The sequence below is a fragment of the Mus caroli genome, unplaced genomic scaffold (genome assembly GCF_978045245.1).
Source record: "Mus caroli unplaced genomic scaffold, Mus_caroli_1 scaffold_2, whole genome shotgun sequence".
Taxonomy (NCBI): domain Eukaryota; kingdom Metazoa; phylum Chordata; class Mammalia; order Rodentia; family Muridae; genus Mus; species Mus caroli.
This window is the reverse complement of record NW_028227257.1, coordinates 17,672,549-17,696,725: the sequence shown is the minus strand read 5'-3', so window position 1 is coordinate 17,696,725 and position 24,177 is coordinate 17,672,549. Positions and strand designations below refer to the sequence as shown.

General features: G+C 41.3%; 1 protein-coding gene across 12 annotated transcripts in view; it reads right to left on the bottom strand.

Moving 5' to 3' along the window:
* The window catches only part of Ptprt (protein tyrosine phosphatase receptor type T), a 1,119,809-nt gene that overhangs the window by 347,114 nt on the left and 748,518 nt on the right, over nucleotides 1-24,177 (bottom strand). For all 12 annotated transcript variants that reach the window (XM_029473981.2, XM_029473985.2, XM_029473982.2 and 9 more), the window contains exon 9: nucleotides 23,358-23,467. In XM_029473981.2, coding sequence (XP_029329841.1) covers nucleotides 23,358-23,467 — 110 coding nt within the window. The remainder of the gene's footprint in view (nucleotides 1-23,357; nucleotides 23,468-24,177) is intronic.

Genomic DNA, 24,177 nt, shown 5'->3' with positions numbered 1-24,177 from the left:
ACAGTTGAGGTTTTCCAAGCCTCAATAAAGAAAGTGTTGCTTCTCCCAGCTGGAGTCTAATGTCACAGGTGCACTTTCTCTGGACAAAAACATAGTCTCAGTTTACTGAAAGAAACTTAACAAAGCCTGGATAGTAAGTCCAAGGTTATACCATGAGTATTGTCATCCTCAGACTCCCGTGGATCTGAATATAAGCTTCCCTCCAGTGGATTCCCAAGTTCCAGGCAGAAGACAACAACAGGGCTGGTAATTGCCAGCCTTTACCTCCGTTTCAGTCTGCAACAGAATAATACCTGTCTGATAGGATTTCCTGGGGAACAAAGTAAGAAAGGTTCCACATCTAAATCCTAAGACCTCAAGACAACATGACCATCTCTGTGTCTAATTTGGGTTGGTTACTCATTAAAACATGTAGCTGAAGCGGCTATGATTAATTTGTATCACTGCAAGTCTGTCTCTGGGGAGAGGACAAATATCAGAGCATATAAAGTGCAGTGCCCAAGGCTTCATGAAATAGATTTTGCCATGTAGCTATAGGCTTTTTACTCCAGGTAAGGACACAAATATAAAACAGTTCTTAGCAACATATTTCTTTTCAAGACAAGAATGCAGAAGGGAGTCCGGATGGCATAAAGGCATTACACAGGGAGCTGGTTCCAGATTGAATTCTAAATTAAGGAGATGTGCATGCCTCTGATGAAAGAGGATGAATCTGGACAAAGAAACAAGGATGAACAGATAATGTGGAAAAAGAAAGTCAAAAGAGGCACTTCTCTTATCCATAGCTCTTTATCACTTACCTCTCTAGCTCTTCTGTTTGACTTAGGGGAGGGTGGGGAAAGTCAACTGGCATCACACAGGTGTCATGCACTCATGAGTATCACTAGGAGCCACGAAGAATATTCTACTTGTTGGAGAAACATTGATGAATATAAGTTTTATTTGAAGTTTAGTCTCACACACACACACACACACACACACACACATACACACACACACACACATACAGTAGTTTAATGCAAGTTAGTCATTGCAATGGCATATTTTCTCTGGAATATTGCATGGGCAAATGCAAAACCTGATTGAAGAAGGTGGTAGGCAACCTAATTTCTTTCCAGTACTGGGGATCAAACCAAGAACCTCATGGATGCTAGGCAAGCACTCTGCCACAAAGCTTCAGAAATCTTTTATTCTATCCTTTGCCTTTATGAGTTTGGGTTTTATTACATACACAAAAACCATATTTGTTTGAAGGGATATATATGTTAATTTGTTCAGTTGTGGTAGTCACTTCACAATACAAACATACACACACATATAATATGATATACATGTGATATATACTATATTATATATTATATTAATATATAATATGTAATATATTAAACCTAACCAGATCTGAGAATATATATATGTATATACATGTATATGTATATATATATATATATATATATATATGTATATATATGTGTGTGTATGTGTATATATATCTTAAATAGATGCACTTTTGTCAAATACATGTAATAAAGCATGATAAAGAAACAAAAAGAAAGGCAGTAATGAACTATTCAGATGAGTTGACTGGGGTAGGAAACAGCCATTAGCTGAAGGGCGGAGCCTCAAAAGCAATTTATCACTGTATTAATGTGCATGAAGGTATAGAGGTAAAAGAAGATGGCAGCAGTAAGCTGTTTGAAATTGGCAGAACACAGCATAAAACAGGTATTCAGAGACAAAACACAAAGGTCATAAAGGTCAGAAAACATGCTGGATAGAAAGGTGGACTGAATAGTGAAGTGGTTTGAATTTACTCTTAGAAACATGATAGCTAATGCCAGAGGGAGAAACTCCAGCAGGCAATGGAAGAAGATGGGACTCCTAGAGAAGTGGAAAACCCAAGCAAATCTGAGACCTCAGGTCACTGGGATTTCCCACAGTGGCTCTCAAATACACCTGCACAAAGAATCTCCTGCACTCCTATCTCCTGAATTCATAGCTCCTGGCCCCACTTTAGGGTTTCTGATTTAGTAGATCTCAGGAAGGACAAAACCTGTCTTTGGATGCTCAGGAACTTCATGGCTGGGTTGGAAGTCCATTGCCTGGAATGCAATGTGTTCCCTTTTCCCTTCCCTCCTGATCCCCTCTGCTGATCCCATGCTGTCTACTGCATGGCAACAATTTACTAAAAGAACTTTGGAAGTTGAAGAATAAGCAAAAATAAAGCAAACAGTTTATTTCATTTTAAGTGTTTTTCCAGATAAAAAGCTTTTAAACCTCTGTCTTGGTCTATTAGGGATGCCACACCAAACTACCACAGATGAGTCATCTCAAGCAGCAGAGATGTTCTGCCTATACTTATGGGAGCTGGAAGACTGAAGGCAAAGTCCTTGTAGATTTAGTGTGCTAAGAGTTCTCCTCCTTATAGATGGTGCCTTCCAGCTATGTCAATATTGGCATAAAGTGTGACCAAGCTTCTCCAGAAATGTTTTATAAAGAACCTAATGCTAACCTGAAGGGGAAGCTCATTGATCATCTACTTACTCTTTAGTCTTTCAGAGGTCTTACTACTTGGCTGCACTACCACTTTGGGAATTATGTTTCAACATATGAATCTGGAAGGGAAAACTCAAAAATTACATCATAAAAACCCTGAGCCACAGGTGTGTACCAGGGTTCCAAGACAACTCTTTGGGAAACATTGAATAGCTTGAATAGCTTAAACACACAATGTTCACTATCCAAATTCAAGTTGCAAATGGAACATGGTCACTGAGCTACTAAACTATTGAAAAGAGAAGGAGCCATTCAAGTAGGCCAGGGCTGTTTTTCTTTGTTTGTTTAGTTTGTTTTCTTTTTAATAACTGATTGAGAAGGAGAAACGTCATGCAGTGCTGTGGTTGCAATTCAGAGAGCATTGCCTGTTTTGATATCTACTGTGCAGATGTGGGGAAATGATTTTTTTTTTTTATCTTTCAAAATTGACTTGGAATGGGAAACTTTCCCCCAGTAATGAAAAAAATATTATCCCAAATTTGCCTTCTGCAATTTTCTATTTGAAGCTGACAGACCAGAAGGCAAATATTTGTGTCAGAAATTTGTGTCAGAGCCCTCCCAAAGCCACCAGGTCAAGCATGCCATTCAGTTGCATAAGGGGAGGGACAATGCTGAATACCTCTGTTGAGCTGCAAAAGTGTTCAAGTGGAATAAGATTTGCAAACTGAACCATGATGATGAAGCTACTTTTACTGGGGCATACAGAATCCTCCTCTCAATCTGGCCACACCAGTCCTGACGTCGTAGGTAACTTAATTCCTCTTTCCAATTAAGAGGACTAAATAAGATAATTGCTTGGTTATGATAATGGTTTTAACAGAATCTTCCATAAAGAAATGAATAACTGAGACCAATGGGCTTGAGTGGTATTTACAACATATATGTCATTTGAAGAAAACAGTAGAGCCCAGTGGAAGAGGGAGGTAACAGAGGTAGAGAAGAGTGGAATGACAGGTGTCAGAAGCTGGAAGGGGACGTTGAGAGAATCGGTGACATTTCCAATTAAGAGGAAGCATAACACAGCAAAGATAGGGTTCCTGGGTCCTGCAGGGAATGGGTCCAGAGGAACAGAAGCAAGAAAGGAATGTAGCACAGCAGGAACTATGAGTCAATCTTCTGCAAGGGACAGCAAGTTGGAAGGACACAGGAACAACTGCTAACTATGAATGACCTAATGCTTATAGGTCCTGAGACTTAACAATCAACAGAGCATGTTCCAGGAACATCAGATGTCTGATCTGCTAACAGATGTAGGCGTAAAGAAACACAGTACAGAATTTAGAAAATGTTATTATAAAACAAGAAATGACCTCTTGATCCAGGTAGTATGGAAGTACAAAGTGTGAGATTCTTTAATAGAGTACAGAGGATGCAATAAAAGTTGCCTGGCATAGATATAGCTATATCTATGATGTTCTAGATAAAGAGAAGCCTAGCAGGGAATGTGACATGGCTGGAATGGAAACCTGTGGACTGTGTGGGATATATGAATGGAAGAAAGGCACAGAGAAAGCTATTAAGGACTGGAGCACTCATTGAGCATCCTTAGTCATGATGAAGAAGAGTTGAAATCTTATTCTAAAAAGAGTTAACTGGAATCAATGGTGGATTTTAAACAATAAAGTGACTTTATTTTCAATGTTTCAGCAAGTTGATTTTGATCACCTCAGCCAAGGAGGCATTGGTGGTTCTGGTGCTGACCCAAGACTCTCTGCAGGGTAGAAGAAAATGAAGTAGAAAGGAAATGTTTCTAAATCCGAGGTCACCCTGGTATGACAGAAAGTCTTGGCTGGAAGCTAGCTTAGCACTGCAGTTGTCAAACTGTAAGATAAATGAGTGTGACATAGGGACAGGGATACCATAGCTCTCAGGAGAGCTGAGATGGGCCATGAGACAGACATTTCTAGGAACAGAGAATCCACGCTTAGAGGTGAGCTGCTATTCCCTTTGAAGATGAGTTCTCTGAAGCTTTGGAAGGGCAATAAATGGGCATGTCTGGTGATATAGCAGAGGGGAAATTAATAATAGATGCTGTAGTAACCTAGCCATGAGTTATCCAGCTCAGAGTTTCCATAGGGTGTCAGAGTCCCCAAGGATACTACTGGAAGCCTGACATGTTACTTTCTGCTTTATGGAATAAGGAAAATGGGAGGGAACAGAAGATGATGAGGCAAGAGTGTTCCTAGCACGTCCTTGGAGAGTGCAAATGGATCTGCCAACATGTGTAATGATCTCTTCACGCATCAGCCTGCTCTGAGGGTATCATGAAAGCTGACATAAATCTCTGGTGGGCTGCCAATGGCCTGATTCCCAGGCTCGTTGATTGGCATAAAAGCTCAATACAAGACTCAAAACACATGCTCACAAGGGTGCAATCTACTTGGAGAGCAATTTGGCAATACATACCAAGAGTAACAAGAAGTACTCACTCCATTCAACCCTATAATTGTGTGTGTGTGTTTGTGTGTGTGTATGTGTGTAGTGTGTATATTTGTGTGTGTGGTTGTTGAACATAGGAAACACATTATCCAGAGGAGGAAAACAGTCATCTATGATTTTGAATGGACACTTGGCAGCTATGATAACAATATATCTAACTCTTATGGTTTTTAAGCACTGTGGGTTTGAAGATTGCTTTGCCTAGACACTGTTTTAATACATTAAGCCAATAAATTAACATCAAAGATGTTCATTTGTCTCAAAGATCCTCAGGTAGTATTAGAATCAGGGTTTGAACTCAGGTTAATCTGATTTGAAGGTCATGTTTCTTTTTTCATCATTGCTACCATAGCCTGTGCTTTATCATATGGGTATCTGAAACATGGGGAAACAATCCAGGGATGGAAAAGTAAGTTAGGGAATGCACACTCAATGGACAATTATGCAGTCATTACAAAAAGATAAACTGTTTCCATGGTACTTTAAAGGCATCGTGATTGTGATAAAATGCTTAATGGAAAATTACAATAACAAATTTTATGTAATTATTGTTAGTAAAAATGTATGCATATTAATAGAGATAAACCCAAAGCAAAACAATTGTAGTTGGGGGAATTATAGGTGCTTTTCTCTAATATCTAAATTTTCTATAATATAAAGATTATTTGAGGGAAGCTAAGATTCCAGAATGAAGGTGCAGTTAAGGAGCATACAGAAAAGGATGCTCACACAAGGTCCTTCAGACATCCTGAGATGCTCAGACATATGTTCATCTTCCTGATCCTCGGGCCTGATGAGTGTGCATGATGTGCTCAGGGGTAGGCTTTTCTCCTCCAGCCCCTTCTTCAGGAAAGCCTCTATAGCCCCACCCCCTTCTTCCACACAGTGAGACATGTAAGCTTCAGTATTGAGAACTGGATCCTAAGACTGCAGACAGCACACTGACTCAGTTGGGGGAAAAATGACAAAAGGGAGTGAGTGCCACCTCTAGCTAATGACATGTCTGTAAAGCTTACTCTTGCCAAAGTCATGGGATCCCAAATGACCTGGGAGACAAGTCTCTAGACACACCTGTCAGGATCCTCTAGATGAGGTAAACTGAAGTCAAAAGACCCATCTTAATGGAGGGCATCAGCATCCTAGGGCTCCCAGACTGAACCAAAAGGGGAAAGTCAGCTGGGCAGCAGCGCCCTTCACACTGTGCTTTCTGACTGTGCACTCAGTGTGACGAGCCACCGTGGGCTCCTGTGGCTATGACTTTCTTGCTGAGGTGGACTGGATCATTAAACTGGGAATCAAATCTCTTCAACCCTTTAGTTCTTTCTGTTCCGGTATCTTATTACATCAGCAGGAAAAGTCACCACTACATTGGCTGTTGCTGGGAATGATGTACTATTTTCCTAAGTCAGTTCTCATGAAGCATGGCCCAAAAGGCTCCAAAAAGCGCAGAGTCACACTGTATTAGGAAGGAAAACAGCAAAGGGAGAAGGGGATTCATGGATTCTCTTCTTAGTTTCTGTTTTCTTCATGCCTTCCTGGGCAACTTTAACCATATCCTACCTAGGGTCAAAGGTTTCTCTCAATACCTGGAATCTGGGCAGAAGGAGCCCCAATGAGCCCCGAGTGGTCCTTTCTAGCAGGTTACAGAAACACAACTGGCCTTGACATGCTCTCTGTACCTCCACTCACAGGCTTGGATCCTGCTGTGAATTGGCATCAAGAACCACAGCCAAGTGCCCAATTCAGTTGTAATGCTTCTGATTCCATTGACTCACCATGTTGATTCTAATTGCAGTTCTAACCGTAAGATAGGAGTGACTTTGATCCTGACATGTGTAGGTCTTGTTTTGCTATACTGCGCATTGGATATCCACAACCCAGAGTAGGTTATAGTGCTGGAGGCTTTTAACAGAGCTTCATATCTGTCTCATTTTCCTGGTCCATAATTCTAAGGTCCCTGAGGGTATTATGACAAAGTCCATAAAGATTATAACTATTGCAAAAAAGTACTTGAAGATGAAATATGCTTAGACTGAAAAAGATATACACAAATTATTATAAGAACAGCTGCATGTGGCTGGGGAGATGGTTCCGTGGTTAAGAGAAATGGTTACCCTTCCAGAGGATCTATTTTGATGCCCAGCACTGACATGATGGCTCACAGCTGTCTCTAACCCCAGGTCCAGGAGATCAGATACTGTCTTCTGGCCTCTGTAGTGACACATGTTGCACAGACATACTGGTAGGCAAACCTCCAGTACATGCTGGGCAGTGGTGTTGCGTGCCTTTAATCCAGTGCTTGGGAAGCAGAGGCAGGAGGATCTCTGTGAATTCAAAGTCAGCCCGGTTTACTGGAGTGAGTTTTAAGACAGCCAGGGCTATCTGTCTCAACAGGGAAACAATAAAACAACAACAAAAGTCCCACTGGTACATATTATATAGAACATTAAAATTAAGACAAAACAATAAAAACAAAACAAGCAGCCATAAAAACAGCTTCCACGAGGTAGACTGATAACTTTAGAGTTTCACCTCGCCACACACCAACTCTCTGGAAGCCGACAGCATCCTGGATGCTGACCTCATCTGACTGGAAATAACCACCTCGGTGTCTTGACACAGGAAACAAGTCCAGAGGCCCCACCCATTTTGGGGGAAGAGGATTCCCTGGTGGATTACTCGTGCTTATATGGGAATGGGCATTAGGGAAAACGAGGACACATCTAGGCCATCTCCTGTTAGGAAATAACCAACTGAAAGTTAAGTAAAACAAGGAGCAATCCATGCCTAGACTTCTAACCTTGAGCTTATAGATTTCCATCCCTATCTGGACATATTGTTCTACCCTCCTCCCTTAGATCCATTTCTATTGAACGCGGAGAGCTATTATTTTGAGCACAGTTCTGCAATCAATGGGAAGCATACAAGTGTTTCTGCTCACTGCCTGCTGACGAATCTATAAGAGGGGGAAGGAAGCAAGGCAAGGGGGTCAGACTCTCCTCCTCACCAAGCTGTTTAAAGAAAGTTCACTCTGATGTCTCCGCAGTTCTGTTCTACAATTCTAGAAAGATCAATCAACACATCCCCAAATAAAGGGATTACAAAGTAAGACATGGTCTATGGTGTCAGAGACCCATTAAATGAGATAAAGTGGATTACACCCAAATGGAAGCGTGTTGGACCTAGTAAAAAGTAAAAACACGATCATCAACATATCAGAGATGCCGGTGTCCAGAAAGAAAATGGACCTGTTTATAACATGCTGGTGTGTGAAAGAGTATACATAGGAGTCACTTTCTACTTCCCCCTGCCTAGAAGGATGCGATTTTGGAATGCCACTAATATTCTCACAGAATAGATTACTTAAAAAAAATATTAAGCATTCAGGGCTGGGGAGATGGCTCAGTCCATATCTCATATGGAGGCTCATGGCTACTATGGAAGCACAGTGTCTTTAATGCAGATTTTAGCTCTAATTTCTAGGCATAGTGGCATGGGGGTGGGACACTAGCACCAGAGTAGTTGAAGATGGGCTGGCCAGTCTAGCCCACCAGTGAGCTCTAGGTTCAGTAAGAAGCACTATAAAAATATAAACAAACACCAAAGTAGAGAATGGTAGAAAAAAAAAAAACACACAACATCACCTTATGGCCTCCATGCATTCTTTGCATACCTGCACATACATGTACACACATAAACATGAACATACACATTAAGAAGTCCTATAGAAGATTTGATTCAAATTTGCAATGCAGTTTTAGTCATCAGGCAAGTATTAATGAGTGTTCTGTCTGTTGGTAGTAGCTACCACTCTAGAATTTGGAATACAGTGCAAATAAAGACTCATAGCTTTAGCAAGTGTGTGGCTAGGAAATTGAATGGCATGGGTAGAGATTATTGTAGAATCTGAGATGGTGTCCCTGAGTTTTCATAGGGACCTGTCTATTTCACAGGTCATGTCTATGTGATGAAGAGCTTGGCTATCACTGTACTTTAGCCACCTAAAATAATCACCCTAATCCTTATGAATTAATACATTTGTACTTACTGGGTCCCAGGTACCACATAAGGGATTGCACACACACACACACACACACACGCACACGCACACGCATACGCACACGCACTTACAATACAGAGAGACACAAATAAATATGTGATTATTATAAATTGTCTATAGCATATTATGTAGAGATGAGAAGCAATGGTAGAGAATAATGGGATGTGGGGAACGTCCATTTTAGGGCAATGATAGGACACCTTCCTAAGAGGGTAGAAGGCGTTTAGTAAAATGACTTGTCCACGAAAAGGCAGGCACATGGGCTTTCTGGCAAAGAAGACCTCTATATACAATGAACCTGGGGCAGGGAAAACACAGCACATGATCGAAGGTCGGAGACTGGAGGGAAATGGGAGTGAGAGACACAATTCTTCCTGATCCAAGTTAGCAGTTCAGGTTTTATGTGAAACACAACACCTCTCTAAGTGAGGTAATAAAACTATGGGGATATTAAAGCAAACCTAAATATAGATAAATTTAATATTGTAAAGATGTCAATTACACACATATAGTTTTACACAGTCAATGCAATTCTAATCAAAATGGCAGCAGATGTTTTCATTAAATTTGATGAGTAGATTCTAAAGTGAAAGCCCCCAGGGCAAGAAGAGCCAAGATATTTTTGAAGCATGAGGCAGAGGGGTGGGCTATATCGGAGATCCAGATTAAATGTGGCACTATAATAATTATGGCCATGTGTGGTTGTTATGGAGGCCCGTGAAAGAGGGAAATCAGGAAAAAATTAAAACACATCAGAATTTGTGGATAAGTTAGATACAGCTGATAAAGCAAGGGAAAAGAAGGACTTATTGGTACAACTTGGCCCAAGTATCTATTCTGTACTGAGAAAACTACACTGGTATATACCATCTATATCATACCTAAAAATAACTGCAAATAGATCAAACATACATAGTTCAGGGTCAAAATATACAAATATTAGTGGATCTCTGAGGAATTGTTCTTCTTGACTGGGTTAAAGATGGATTTGTTAGGAACAGTAGGAGTCTTGCCAAAATAAGCTAAGACTGAAACACTGATAATAAAAGACTTTTGTTTTAAAAAAGATACATTACAGGGGGGTAAAGCTGGCAAGCTATGTGTGTAGCTAAGAGGACAAGTATAGAAATATGCTCCGAAGTTTATCCTATAGCAGGAGAAAGGATGGTACAACCTAATCAAAAGCCAAGCAAAGGGTGAGAGCAGAAACCTCACAGGGAAGGGAACATAGATGGACAAGGTGAGGAGGAGAGTCAACCCTATTCATGATCTGTGTATGATCTAGGCCATAGACAGGAAGACAGGAAGTAGTGTCACTTGATGCTTACCTGGCCAAAGAAGCCTGATGACAGTAAAGATAGACAGGCTCTAAAAAGTCATCACGGTGCTTGTATTTGGCTTCCAGTGATGTAAACTGATTAAACTCGTCTGGAAAATTGTTTTGCTTTGTTGGGGGCAGGGGGGCTTGTGGAGGGACATACTACAGTTAATGTTAATATACTATAACATATTACCCATTTCCTAGATACACATACACAGGGAAACAGAAACACATGGATAATTAGAATGAATGTATAATGGTGCACTTGTCAGTGCCGGGGACTGAACCTGGGACATTGTAAATGCTAGGCAGATGCTCTAGCTGAGCTCATTATGCTGGGCTGAAATCTCACTCTGGAGCCCAGGCACGCCTTCAGTTATGATTCTTCTGCCTCATTAACCCCAAGAGCTGAGATTTCAGGCCCATGTCACCTGACCTAAAGGGATGTTCATTTCAGCACGCTGCTAAAACTGCCATCCTGGAAGGAATCTCCAGTGTGTTAACAATACACATTAGTAAAACACATTAGCAATGGAATATTATACAGCAGTTAAGAGGAATGAACTACAACCTCATTCATCAATAGGGAGGCATGGTACGACTTTAATCTAGAATGAAAATGCTCCAAAAATTATATACAAATGTATAAAAATTACAAAGCTATATAAAATGTGAAGGAATTATATAGAGGATTCTGAACACTATGAGAGGAAGGAGGACGAGTTGAACGGATATAAGTAAATACACATACTTCTGTAGATAGCAAGTAGATAAAATTTCAGATGTCTCATAAATAATGCACTGTTCGAGAATGAATGGATGAAGAAGATCACACAATGGATGGAAAAAAAGAAGGTCACACACATAGCAATAAGGAAAGGCTTGCATGAAACTAGGGGTATGATTAATCTAGGTTTTGGCACTCAAGTGGTAACCTGTAGGGCCCTGCAGGTTCCCTAGAGTACAACCTCCTAATTAGTAAAGGTGGAAACTGAGACCTAACCTGGGAAAGGGCTAATTCAAACACATTACTTGCCAACAGCAAACACAAAGTGAATATTACCTTCCTTAGCTGATCAATTCCCAATCTGATTTTCAGTAAAAGCTCATGTTAAAAACATGCCTAGGACAAGATGAGGGACCACGAGAGCAATAAGCAACTTTATGACAATTTGAAGGACTCTGAGGGGCCCCTAGGAAAAAGTTGGTCAAACCCCAATGTCAACCCCTAAAAGGTCTGATCCACTGGTTGAGAGCCAATGCGCTGAGTTGAAACTAGAAGTAGATCAAAGTTCTTTGCACTGGTGCCAATTATAATGGAATTACTTCTTCCTTGTTAAGAGTATAGCAAAAAGTAATGAAGAGAAAAGAGCCCACTGGGTTGGGGTAGGAGAAGAAAAGCCATCTGCTATTTCCTAAACAAAGAGAGAGATAAGCTAGAATCAATCGCAGATTTGAATTCCAGTCTCCTGGGGCTCTGAGCTTCCACCTGTCCTGATAGTAGATGAAAACTTGCAGCTTGTCTTCATTTCTGTGCTGAACACTGAAGGGCTCGGACCAAAACAAACAAACCGGGCAGCTGGTTAAAAGCGACACATTCATGCTGCACTGCTCAGCCTGGCAGAATTCCACTGGAGTGAGGAGGTAAAACATCAGACATGAAAAGGAAACAACCTGTGATGTTTAAAGAGATTCTCGGGTGACTTAAATACCGCCTCTGGGCAGTGTGTTGAAAGGACATGGTCACCAGAGGAAGGGTTCCCTCACTAGCCATGTGACTGTGTATAGGAGGGTCCCCTACAAAGGCTCTGTCTGGTCCCACACAGTGCATCAAAACACAATTCCATAGAAAAAGCATAAAAGAGCCCATGCTGGGCAAATATAGAGTCTAACTTTATGTTCATCCTTTATCTCTCCTGGGGATCTTTTTTTCTTCTTCTTTTTTTCTTTAATCTGAAATTCTCCCTCAATAAATTTCTAAATGATATTATGTCAAGAAGTCCAGGAGTTATACCTGGGAGTCTCTTGAGATTATGGAGCAGTTCTCCCAAGAGGTCAGTGTCCTCTCCACAGTGACCTGGACTGATGCTGAGGAGGGAGCTGAGAAGCTGTGGATTCTGTAAGACTAAACACTTCACATAGACACTGCAACAGATGTGAACACGTTCATAGTCATACTAGCAACCACAGAATAAACTCACAAAATACAAATTCTTACACACACACACACATGCATGTGCACCACTACCACCACTCAGACACAAATGCATTTGAATTGTCTACACTGCAGTCCTGTGTACTACACCTACTGTTTACAGCTAAACTCAATGACTGGTATCTTTTCTGGACCACCTATTGCCAAGAGAATGATTTTCTGTCCTTTAGCTAACACACACTGTGCATTTGATGTCTTCTATCATGTTCCCTGACTCCATCACAAATATCTATGTTGTAATAGAAGAAAAAGAGCACCCAAGGCAAATATATAGACACCCTCCATATGCTGAGGGAGGATGAACAGGCAGCTATAATGAACCCACTAACTTCCCTTCCTTCCTTTCTTCCCTTTCCTCTTCCCCTTCTTCCCCTTCCCCTTCTTTCCCTTCCTCCCCTTCTTCCTCTTCCTCCCCTTCTTCCCCTTCTTCCCCTTTTTCCCCTTCTTCTTCCCCTATCCCCTCTTCCCCTTCTTCCTCTTCTTCCCCTTCCTCCCCTTCTTCCCCTTCTTCCCCTTTTTCCCCTTCTTCTTCCCCTTTCCCCTCTTCCCCTTCTTCCTCTTCTTCCCCTTCCTCACCTTCTTCCCCTTCTTCTCTTTCCTTCCTTCCTTCCTTCCTTCCTTCCTTCCTTCCTTCCTTCCTTCCTTCCTTCCTTCCTTCCTTCTAGACTCTGAGTGTCAGACATCTGCCTTTTCAACCAGAGCTGTTCCTAGTAACACACCCATCATCCTCCCTCTCATCCTCAGATGCTCTGTCTATGGCATCTACCCAGAGATGCCTACATTTTTAACATCGTCTCTGGAATCCTATGAGAAGTGAATGGTGAGCTAAGGGCTCAGAACAAAAAGAAATGGCTTCCAGGCATCTTAGAGCCCTGGCTTTTAAGATTTAGAGAAGACCTCTAGGCAAATATTAAGTGTTGTGTATATGTGCAGCTTTCTTAATCTAATAACAACAACAAACCCAAAAACCAATAGAACCAACTTCTGCTATCTAGGAGGTGGGGGGAGAATCATAAATGAAGTTTGTGGTGAGCTAAGGCATTTGAATTATAAAGGGATGCTGAAGCAAACATCAGACACACAGGATGCTTCCCTGTGTGTCTGCCATTACTCCATACCCTATTCATGTGGCAATCTTGAGGGAAAGAGACCAACCAGGCCTTCTCAAATGTAAGCCTTAAACTACATAGGCACCTTGCATCTAGCTGTGAGTAAGTAATAAGCTGGCTCAAGTGTCTGCATCCAAAGGGGATGATGGAGCATAGTCCAATAAGATGGAATATGGAGTGAGCCAGGGCCCATGCTGTTTATTTAGCAGGTCCCTCATAGGCCAGCAGAAGCTAGGTTTCCTTCTTTGCATTGTGCTTCTTTATAACGAGCAGGCAAATACTCTCGGATTCTGTAAGCTAGAACCCTCCATAGGAAATCCTTAGGTATTTAGACTGCAGTGAAGCCCATCCTGAAACACACTCATTTGACTAGATATCTCATCATTTACTTACCTACATTTTCAAGCCTAAGATACAATTTTGCAAAACAAATGAAACTCAAGAAGAAGAAAGACCAAAGTGTGGATACTTTGATCCTTCTTAGAAAGGGGAACAAAATACCCATGAAAGGAGTTACGGAGATAAAGTGTGAAACAGGAACTGAAGGAATGACCATCCAGAGACCGCCTCACCTGGGGATCCATCCCATAAACAACCACCAAAACCAGACACTATTGTGGATGCCAAGAAGAGCTTGCTGACAGAAGCCTGATGTAGCTGTCTCCTGAGAGGCTCTGCCAGAGCCTGACAAATACAGAAAATGGATGCTCACAGTCATCCATTGGATGGAGCACAGGGTCCCCAATAAAAGAGCTAGAGAAAGTACCCAAGGAGCTAAAGGGATTTGCAGCCCCATAGGAACAACAATATGAACTAACCAGTAGCCCCAGAGCCCCCTGGGATTAAACCACCAACCAAAGAAAACACATGGTGGGACTCATGGCTCTAGCTGCATATGTAGCAGAGGATGGCATAGTTGGTCATCAATGGGTGGAGAGGCCCTTGGTCCTGTGAAGGTTATATGCCCTAGTATAGGGGAATGCCAGGGCAAGGAAGCAGGAGTGGGTGGGTTGGTGAGCAGGGGGAGGGGGAGGGGATGGGGGTTTTCAGAGGGGAAACTAGGAAAGGAGAAAACATTTGAAATGTAAATAAAGAAAATATCTAATTAAAAAATAAAAATAAATTAAAAAAAGAATAACAACAACAAAAGGTGCCTTTGTTAGAACAGTTTTAGTCAAAGCAAAGTTGAGGAGTGAATTTCTCAATGGGTAATACTTATCTTTAACTAGACTTAAAAACCACTTGAGAACTCAGTCAAAATTTCTTCCTACCTCATGTTAAGATCTATACATTCGTTTAAGGAATTTTTATTGAGTACACATTATGCACAAACTATTATTTTGGGTCTCCAAGACACAATTTGTTAGAATTTCTTCTAGGCTCCATCCCACAGTTACCTGGCAATAGCCACTTATGCCTGACTCAGTATAAAAGGGACTGTTTGTCCCCCTTCTCACTCTCTTACTCTCTTACTCTCTTCCCTCTCTGTCCCTTCTCTCCCCATTCCCACACCTTTCTCTCCATGTGTTCATGGCTGGCCTCTACTCCTCTATAACACTTTCTGCTCCCCCCACCCCTGCGTCTCTGACTCTGACTCTGTCTCTACTCCCTTGTCAACTCCCATTCCCATGCCCCAAATGAACTCTAGTCTATACTATACCTGTTGTATGATTGGTACCTCAGGGAAGGAATGTCTCAGCATGGGCCCCCAGAGGCACCCCCTTCCATTTCATCATATCACGCCTCTACCAAACATATCCCTGACTTCTTTCTTTCTTTTTATAAAACACAACAACAGTAATATGGCAAACAAAAATGGCCTGCATTAGTCATGTCAAGTCTAAAGGTTGACAGGGAACCAGAGAGCTGGTGTTGAAGTTCAAGCCTGAAAGTCTGTGGGCTGAACCTCTATTGCTCAAGAAAGATCACCTTTCTCTCTATCCAAACTTTTACCTGATTGGTTGAGGCCCCATTCATATTATATGTCAATTTTCTTTATTAACAGTACACTTCTCTAGCTAATCTCATTCTGAACACCCCTACAAGAGCATGTGTGAAACAGTCCAACGGCTTGGATAAGGCTATACAACACTATGTAAACAAATTGAATATGGTCTCTTAAAAGGCATTAAAGAAAGCAAGTGGCTAAAAGAAGAAACTGGAGGGACCAGTCTAGGATGAAGTGCCTTAAAATGCAGACAAGGCCAAGGAACAGGATGAACATGATAACACTGTCAATGTACTGAGAGTGGGATGTGGATGGAATGCAGACAATCCAGGCATCTGATGGCACTCAGAACAGCCTAGGTGGAAAGGGGGCCATTTGGCCTGGCCTGGAACTATTTAGGCAGGAGGAATGATGGAACTTTCTGGTAGACCCTTTGTATAGCATCTAGGATAATAGATAACGCTCACATTTCTGGCATGAACAGCTCAACAGAATTAAGAGGTTTCTTTTTCTAGTTACCAGCCAGGCTTAACATACACCATAGTGGCCTGCATTATGAAAATTTAGTATCCTAATTAACACAGATCTGGCTTGAATTATTCAAATTCGGGCTTACAGTTATATTAGTCATGATTCAGCTGATCCCTTCCTACCTCTTGTCCATCTGGAAGGCATCACATCTTTCCTACTGTGCCTCTGTGGACCGCAGATAAGAAAGTCCAGTGTTGATGAGGCCCAAGTACTCACTGCGGTAAAGCTAAAGGGTAGGAGGTGGTATATGCATTTATTCAGATCTAGTAGCTTCCTCTTTAAGCACTTAACCCTGAACTTACACATAGCAGGCCACCTCTCTCCATCAGTCTTGGTATCTGTTCCCATCCTGTTCAAAGCTCCTCTGCCTCAGAACTCACAGGTTCCTTCTGGCAGTGCATTTACTAAGGATGTTGCTTTCTAGGGCCCCTGATTACTGTTCAGGTGGAATCCAGCCATCTGTATGCTGGAAAAATATTGACAATTCTCCGACCTACCGTACCTTTGCAAGACGCTCCCACACAAGAATGCTGTCTTGTTTTATTGAGGCAAAGTCTGTGTTTTATTTAACTCTGAATGCTGGGTACCTAGAATAGCTTGCAAGATAAATGTCAATCAACTCTAGTATAATCAAGACACCCATTCCTGCCTCATTAGGGTCTTCTCATTCCCTTTAAGCTTCTCAGATTTACACACTGTAATTAGAAACTTGGTGATTTTGACTGCTAAACAGAAAGGCTTACTGGAAAGCTTCATATGTCTGAATTTTAAATATTTTCACACTTCGTTAACCCAGTTGCAAGTGTAACATCTTCTGGCCCAATTCCTTCACGCTGTGTGAATTTTATTTTGGGGCAGAGATGAGCACAATTAATTGAACTGAAACACATATTGATTACTATTTTTCATGAACTCTGAGCAGCTTGTCTCTCAATGATTTTATTGAAGAACTTTGAGACAATTGCTTGACAGGTTTTTGCCCTTGGGTACCTATTTCTGGCTGGAAGCTTCAGTCCAATATTGTCATGGTCTGACTTTGAAGAGTCATAGTTGTCCCTAAAAGGTGAATCACGGTGCTATACTGTCCTTCTTTCGTATCCAAGTCCTAACTGATGAACGTTGGAATCCCACCCAGACATAAAAACAAAACAAAACAAAATTGTAAATAGCAATATTTTTATACTGTTAATGAAGACACTCAGCTCTTTGGAGCCTGTTCAAAAGAGGCATTCCTTAGCACATGGTCAAATCCTCCATGTGATGACTGCCATGCTTTTATTAGCCAGATAGAACCAGATGAGCTGATAATTCCCTTACAAACTCTACCACCTCCTTCTTAATTTCCAAATGGGGAAACTTTAGAATATCTTTTAGAACAGAACTCTCTATGCTGTAATGTGCACATGGATCATTGGGGGATCTTGGTAACAGAAGATCTGATTCCATGGTTCTGGAGCCTGAGATTTGGCCCCTCTATCTAGTGTGTGGTTCCATGTTGTGCTGATGATACTGCCATCTGGATCATTGCCTGTCACTCAGTCAGGGAATAAATCACAGACATGCATTCTTCATCTTGCGCAGAAGTAAGAATACCCAGTGACCCGAGGCCTTTCATCCAAACTTCCTATAGGTGCTGCTGCGAATTCTGAGTTCTTCCTTCTCTGGGAAGTTGTGGTGACTACTGCTGGTTCACAGAAGGAGAACAGAGTCATGGTGACACTCGCATCCTTTACGGGAGGAAAGTCCAGAAGCTAACCTGCCCAGGCTCCAAAAGATCATCAAGGTAAAAAAACATCTGATTGAGTGGAAACTGTCAAGGTCTGTCAAAAATAAGAAAGAGGAAACTATAACAATTCTTCAAGTCTTCTATCCAGGTACAATAGAACATTGAGCCCTCATCACACTGTCATAGAAGATGAAAATGGTCTTGCCTCCTGGTGCATTTCCTATACGCACAAGACACTTGTGCAACCCAGAGTGTACTATTCACCAGAACAGTGAGGTGCTCTTTTAAGAATATGAATCTCCCAGCTGGGTAGATGGCTTGGTGGGGAAGAGAATTTGCTGATCAAGCATGGGGGATGGAGTCAGATCCGTGGTGTCTGTGTAGAGAGGAAGACATGACTGCATCTGCCTGAAACCCCAGCACTGAGAAGAATAGATAGTGTCTTGGCTTGTTGGCCAGTCAGCCTAGCCAAAAACAAAACAAAATGAAAGCAAAAAAAGAAAACAAACAAACACTGAGATAAGCTCCAAGTCCAGTGAGAGATGCAGGCCTCAAAGGAATCATATAGTGAGTGACAGAGTAGAATATCTGATATCTTCTGTTCTCCGTGTGTGTGTGTGTGTGTGTGTGTGTGTGTGTGTGTGCCTCTGTAATGACATTTTTGAGAATTCTGGAATCTGTGTTTCTTTAAAAATCATGGAAATATTCTAAGAGTATGTTTTCATTTTAATCCCGTATGGGGATATGGAGCTACTTCAGACTGTCCACAGCAGCTGATTATGCTTTGCCTTGTGCTCTAGCAGAGGTGTAGTTTTGCCAGCTGTAGACAGCTTCTTTGATTATGTGACATCTTGAATTCTGAGAACTTTTCAGAGGATCTATAAATGTTAGAGCCCTGAGAGGTGTGGTTGGAGGTGTGTGGTGGTTTAGGGAGACTGGCTGCAGTTTGGTAGCCTTGATCAAAGGGGAAACAAAAGGGAAATAATTAGATTCTGAGATCTTCCTAATTCCCCTCTCCCTTCCATCATTGTCTCTCTCCTATCTAGTGTTAGGGGTTGAATACCTGGGTGGGGGTGGGGATAAAGGGATGGAAAAAGAAGAATTCACAATGTTGCCCAGACCAGCTAGCTATAGGCCTGTTTGTCAGACATGTCTGTCATTCCTACTGCAGGGCTGCTGCACCACTGAGTTTCTTTGTGTCCTCCTTGCTTGGCTTTCCCAGACTCTGTTCAGGTTAAAGGCACAGTAAACGCACAGAGGTTTATAACCTTTGCTTGGCCTGTTGACATGAATTTATGTATGCCTCAGTTCTCACACAGTTGAAGCCCAGGACAGTTTGACACTTTCAGATCATAAAGTGAAGACCAAAGTTCAGAGACAGAATGGTACTTAATCAAAAACTACTTAGATTTAGAATTGGGTGTGCAGGACTGTTTAAGGATAAATCCAGAGTTTGCTGTGTGAAGTGGATTAAAAGGGGAAGAAATTTTATTTTAACACTGCTTGGACCAACTCTGTTTAAGATACATGGTTTTAACAATGGACGAGAAGTTCTCTCTCTCTCTCTCTCTCTCTCTCTCTCTCTCTCTCTCTCTCTCTCTCTGTGTGTGTGTGTGTGTGTGTGTGTGTGTGTGTGCACTCTAGCATATACATACTTCGGCTTTGCAGAGTCTCTGTAACAAAAGTATTGTTTTTGAGGCTAGAAGACAACACTTTGTAATTTATGGGTTTCACTCTGGAAATTATAGTGGGATCCTAATTTTAAAAAGCAAATTAGTTTTATCTAATTAAATTTGGAATTTGTACCATAAACACATTTTGTAATGTATGTCTCTAAAAGCAAGGACGCCTCTATTTGTTCTCAGGGGCAAGGTTGGCTTGAGCTCATGGTAGAAGGAACACCACCCCTCTTTGCTCAAGAGGGCATACTATTTGCTCAGTTGCAAAATATTTTCTAAAAAGCAGTGTTTTCTAGAAAAGAGCTTCTTAACTTTTAATGCTCATCTGATCCTACCAAGGGTCTAGTTAAACTGGAGAATCTGACTTTTCTGTTTATTGATGGAGCCTAACATGTTACATCTCTGAAGTCCCCAGGTGATACAAGCCCATGAACTACTCTGTGGTATATCAGAGGCTGCACCTGAACTCAGGAGACAGGAATATACATGTCACCCTGGCTGTATGACCCAACAACATGTCACATTGCCATTCCTCAACTTCTTCATTTTTATGTAAGGTTAACAATACATTACTATTTATTATTATTATTATTATTATTATTATTATTATTATTATTTACTATGTTTTTTCCAGTTGAGAAGCCTGCAATCCTAAGAGATGTACCACATCCCACTGATGTACCATAGCCCACTTACCAGGTAATGAACTAAACTTAGCTTCTGATCTGTAATTCAACATTCTTACAATGCTTGGGCCACATTAGCTTGGGACATTTGCCATCACAGTCATGCTTACCCACAGAATACAGTGGACTAAGCATATAAACTCCTAGATTCCTTCACAGAATCCCCCAAAAGGTTTTGGTGTGTTCCCAAAAAGCTCATGGTAGTATCAGTCAACTTTAATCTTATGGCCCTGGTTCTCTATCATCATAGCCTGAGGAGAAGCCAGGAAGTTATTTGGAGATATCTCCACAGAGCCATCTCCACAGAGCCATCTCCACAGAGCCATCTCCACAGAGCCATCTCCACAGAGCCATCTCCACAGAGCCATCTCCACAGAGCCATTTCCAAGAATCCATCATGGAAATAGAATTAGGTCTTTGAGACTCCACAAGGTGGATGGTTCACAACTAAGTAAGGCAGATAAGCTGTTCCATCTTGTTTTCTTCTTTGTGTCTAGTGCTCCAGAGTGTACCTCACACAGATGCCACAAGTTCGGGAGTGGCATAATGATAATAATATTACTCAATGTGTCTAATAATGATAATGATATTACTCAATGTGTCTAATTCATAACTGTTGCTGCTACCTTCTCTAATCATCTAGTTCTTTATTCTAATCCCAAAACACCAAAGTATTGCTTTGCTAGTCCAGCACAATAGCCCTGTGATATAGAAACTGATGTTGCTCTTGAGAAAGAAGTCTATGCTGAGATGCAGGCACAGAGCCAAAACAGTGGAACTTCGTGGTTTCCAAAATAAGGTAAGTGCAAGTATAGAGCCTTTTCATGACCAAGCCATCATCATTTCAAATGAAAAAAATAAGGCAATTGTCATGAGCTATTCATAAAGCTAAATTCATTCAATTTCAGAGCCTTTTATTCTACAATGATATCCTTTTGTATTTTTGGAATTACATTTTTAAAATTAAATGTTAATAAGAGATGGTAAAATAGCTTATGTTGAGTCCTAAAATCTTTTCAATGTTCCTGGTCCTTGAATTCTAAATCCATATACTTCTAGAATGGAGAAATCACATATGATAATACTACCACTCCCTAAATTGTGGATCTTTCCCCTTTCTGCATAAAGAACAGGCTGCTATGCATAATAAATTTCTCTCTGTGTCTCCTTCTGTCAATCTCTGCCTGCCTGTGTTTGTCTGATTGTCTGTCTATTCCTCTGCCTCCCTCTCCCTCCTCCTCTGTCCCTCTTTCTCTTTTTCTTTTAATTTCTTCCTTTCTCTCGGATTGTAGTCTCTACAGTGAAAAGCGCACAACTATGAGTTACTGTGAATCAATGTGATTCATGTCTCTCTTTCTTCCCAGATAATGTTTTGACCATATCCTTAGCCAAGTGTGCCAAGATGAATGCTTCTCCAATGATGAACATGGGAAGAAAGAAAGATTGTTCTCTGTGGCCCAGAAAGGTTCATAGACATTCGGGTGCTTGTATTCCTCCTTCCAAGTGCTAAGCCTGGGAATAGGATCATGATCCCTGCGCTTTGTAAAATGAAGATGTTAGCTAGATCTTTGGAGGCTAGGTGTCCGGTGAGACAAGGTGTTTTTTTTATCATACCTGGTGATAATCTGTTTCAGAGATACTTGAGGACCACCCATATCTCTAAAAACTGTATGAGTTCATTAGATCAATCTGGATCCTTCACTGTAAAATACTTTATAATGCCCTCAGCTTCCTCCCTGAGCCCACCCACTATAGGTGACTGTTTCTTCATGGACAGTCAGTGATATAAGCTTTGCAGAGGGGTGTGGGGGAGTTATTAACTACCAGTTCGCTAATATTATATTTTTGGCACAAAGAAAGTTACAACTCAGGAGTCTTTTACCCTTGAAACAGAGGAGACTAACCCAAGGTCTTACATATATGGGGTGATTCACCATGAGCATTGTGGTTTGCCATATAAACTTTATAAGCCAGGGTTCATGTTTCAGCCTGTGAATCCCCAGGCTTTTTGTCTCTTTAGATGTGCTGTGGTCTGAAGCAGTGATTGGTACCTTCATTGTTTAGATGAGACATCAGGTCTAAAGAGAGGAGAGGCCAACCAAGGGGAATCTGAGAATATGGACAAGCTTATCAGACACAAGGCCATAGTTTTTACACGTCACCATCCATGCCTCTCATCTGTTTCACTCTGTTTTTCTACTCTGTCCAGTATTAGAAACTCATAGTGTCTCAGAACACAGCAATAACAGGAAAGTCAGTCTTACCCCCATGCTGATCGATCCTAGACTTAGGTAGCAGCCTGTATGGAGACAGTTTTGCTTTTGTCCTGCAATGGCCTTCAATATAGCTTAGTTTACCATCTTCAGGTGTTTGTTTGGTACGTGTGTTCCTCCTGAAAATGGTCTGTTCCATGTCTAATATGATAAAGCTTTGCTAATGGGTAGGAAGTATTATGAACTACTAGGGAGCTAATGATACAGTAGGCTTTGGGCACAGAGCAAGTTAAAACTCAGGAATCTTTTACTCTTGAAACAGAATAACTATAGGATTTTCTCAAAACCCAAGGTCTGATACACACATGCATGCACGTGCACATACATGCACATACACATATAAACACACACATGGCAGTTCATAATCCTCCCCACCCATCAGAAAAGCTTTATCATATTAGACATGGGATAGAGAATCTCCAGGAGGAACACATTCACCAAGTAAACACCTAAACATGATAATATATATGCTAATATAGATAAATAATTTATATAATATATGTAATGATTCATCATGGACATTGTGCATTGTCATGTCCCATATGAACTTTAGCTTCCACATTCCAGGTGTTGGTCTTCTCTTGTACATTGGGGCAATCTGATGCTTTGAACTATTGACTCATTTGCCAAAGAGATCACTTCTAACCATGATCATGTCAATGCTTGGTATGTCCACATGTATTTCTCTTTGGCATGATCAAAATGGCCCAACTCTGTGCCCTGCTTGTGTCTCACTCACTTATATGCCCTCGAAGGATCAGGTGTTCACTCACTGAATGAAGCTGAGCCAACTGAAGTAGCCCAGGAGTCTCCTTACCTCATAGAGTGTGATGACCCCATTGGTCTCATTGGGAGGTTTCCACTGGATGTAGATCTTCTCCTCAAAGGGACCCCCTTGGATGGACTCGAGAGGAACAGCTCCTGGAACTACAGAAAGGAAATGCTGTGAGCCTAATGTTACCTTCCACATCATTTTAGGACTGATGGCTGATACTATTTCTGATCCATGTTCTTGACTCTATTATTGTAGAACAAAAAGAAATGGCCATTGAGGATCTGTAAATAAATAAATCTGGATGTATTTAGACAAACCTTTATTTCCATAGACAGACAGTGAGATGGATTTGACTCATGAAGTGACAGCTTTTCATTCACCCATTGAGCAAGCCCACTGATGACATGAACCAAATCAGGCACAGAGGATGTAAGTAAGCTCCAGCCAGCTTTAGGAATGTGATTTGATGCATGCAAAATAGATTGGCCATCATTTTAATAAAACATTGCCTTGGTCCTGCCAAATTTTCTCCAACTTTAGAAAATGCTTCCTTGGTTTCTTAATTTCTGGATCCATCTGTAACCATGTACCCAATTAGGAGACCTCATCTTGCTCTAAGAAGTCAGCTAACTCATAATTCTGCTGAGTCTCTTAATCCCTCGTTGGGTAGATGCTTAATATCCACTTGCTGGTTGGATAAAGAGGCTGATGCATGACTTATGCCAGTATTTGGCCCTAATGAGCACACTTTCCCAAGGACTGCTTCGGGAATAGGCTAGTCTTTCCATCAGTATTTTCTGGCTGGATCCAGCATCCTCACACAACAGTCTAGAAGATGCTGAGCCAGAGAGTAAATGATTCC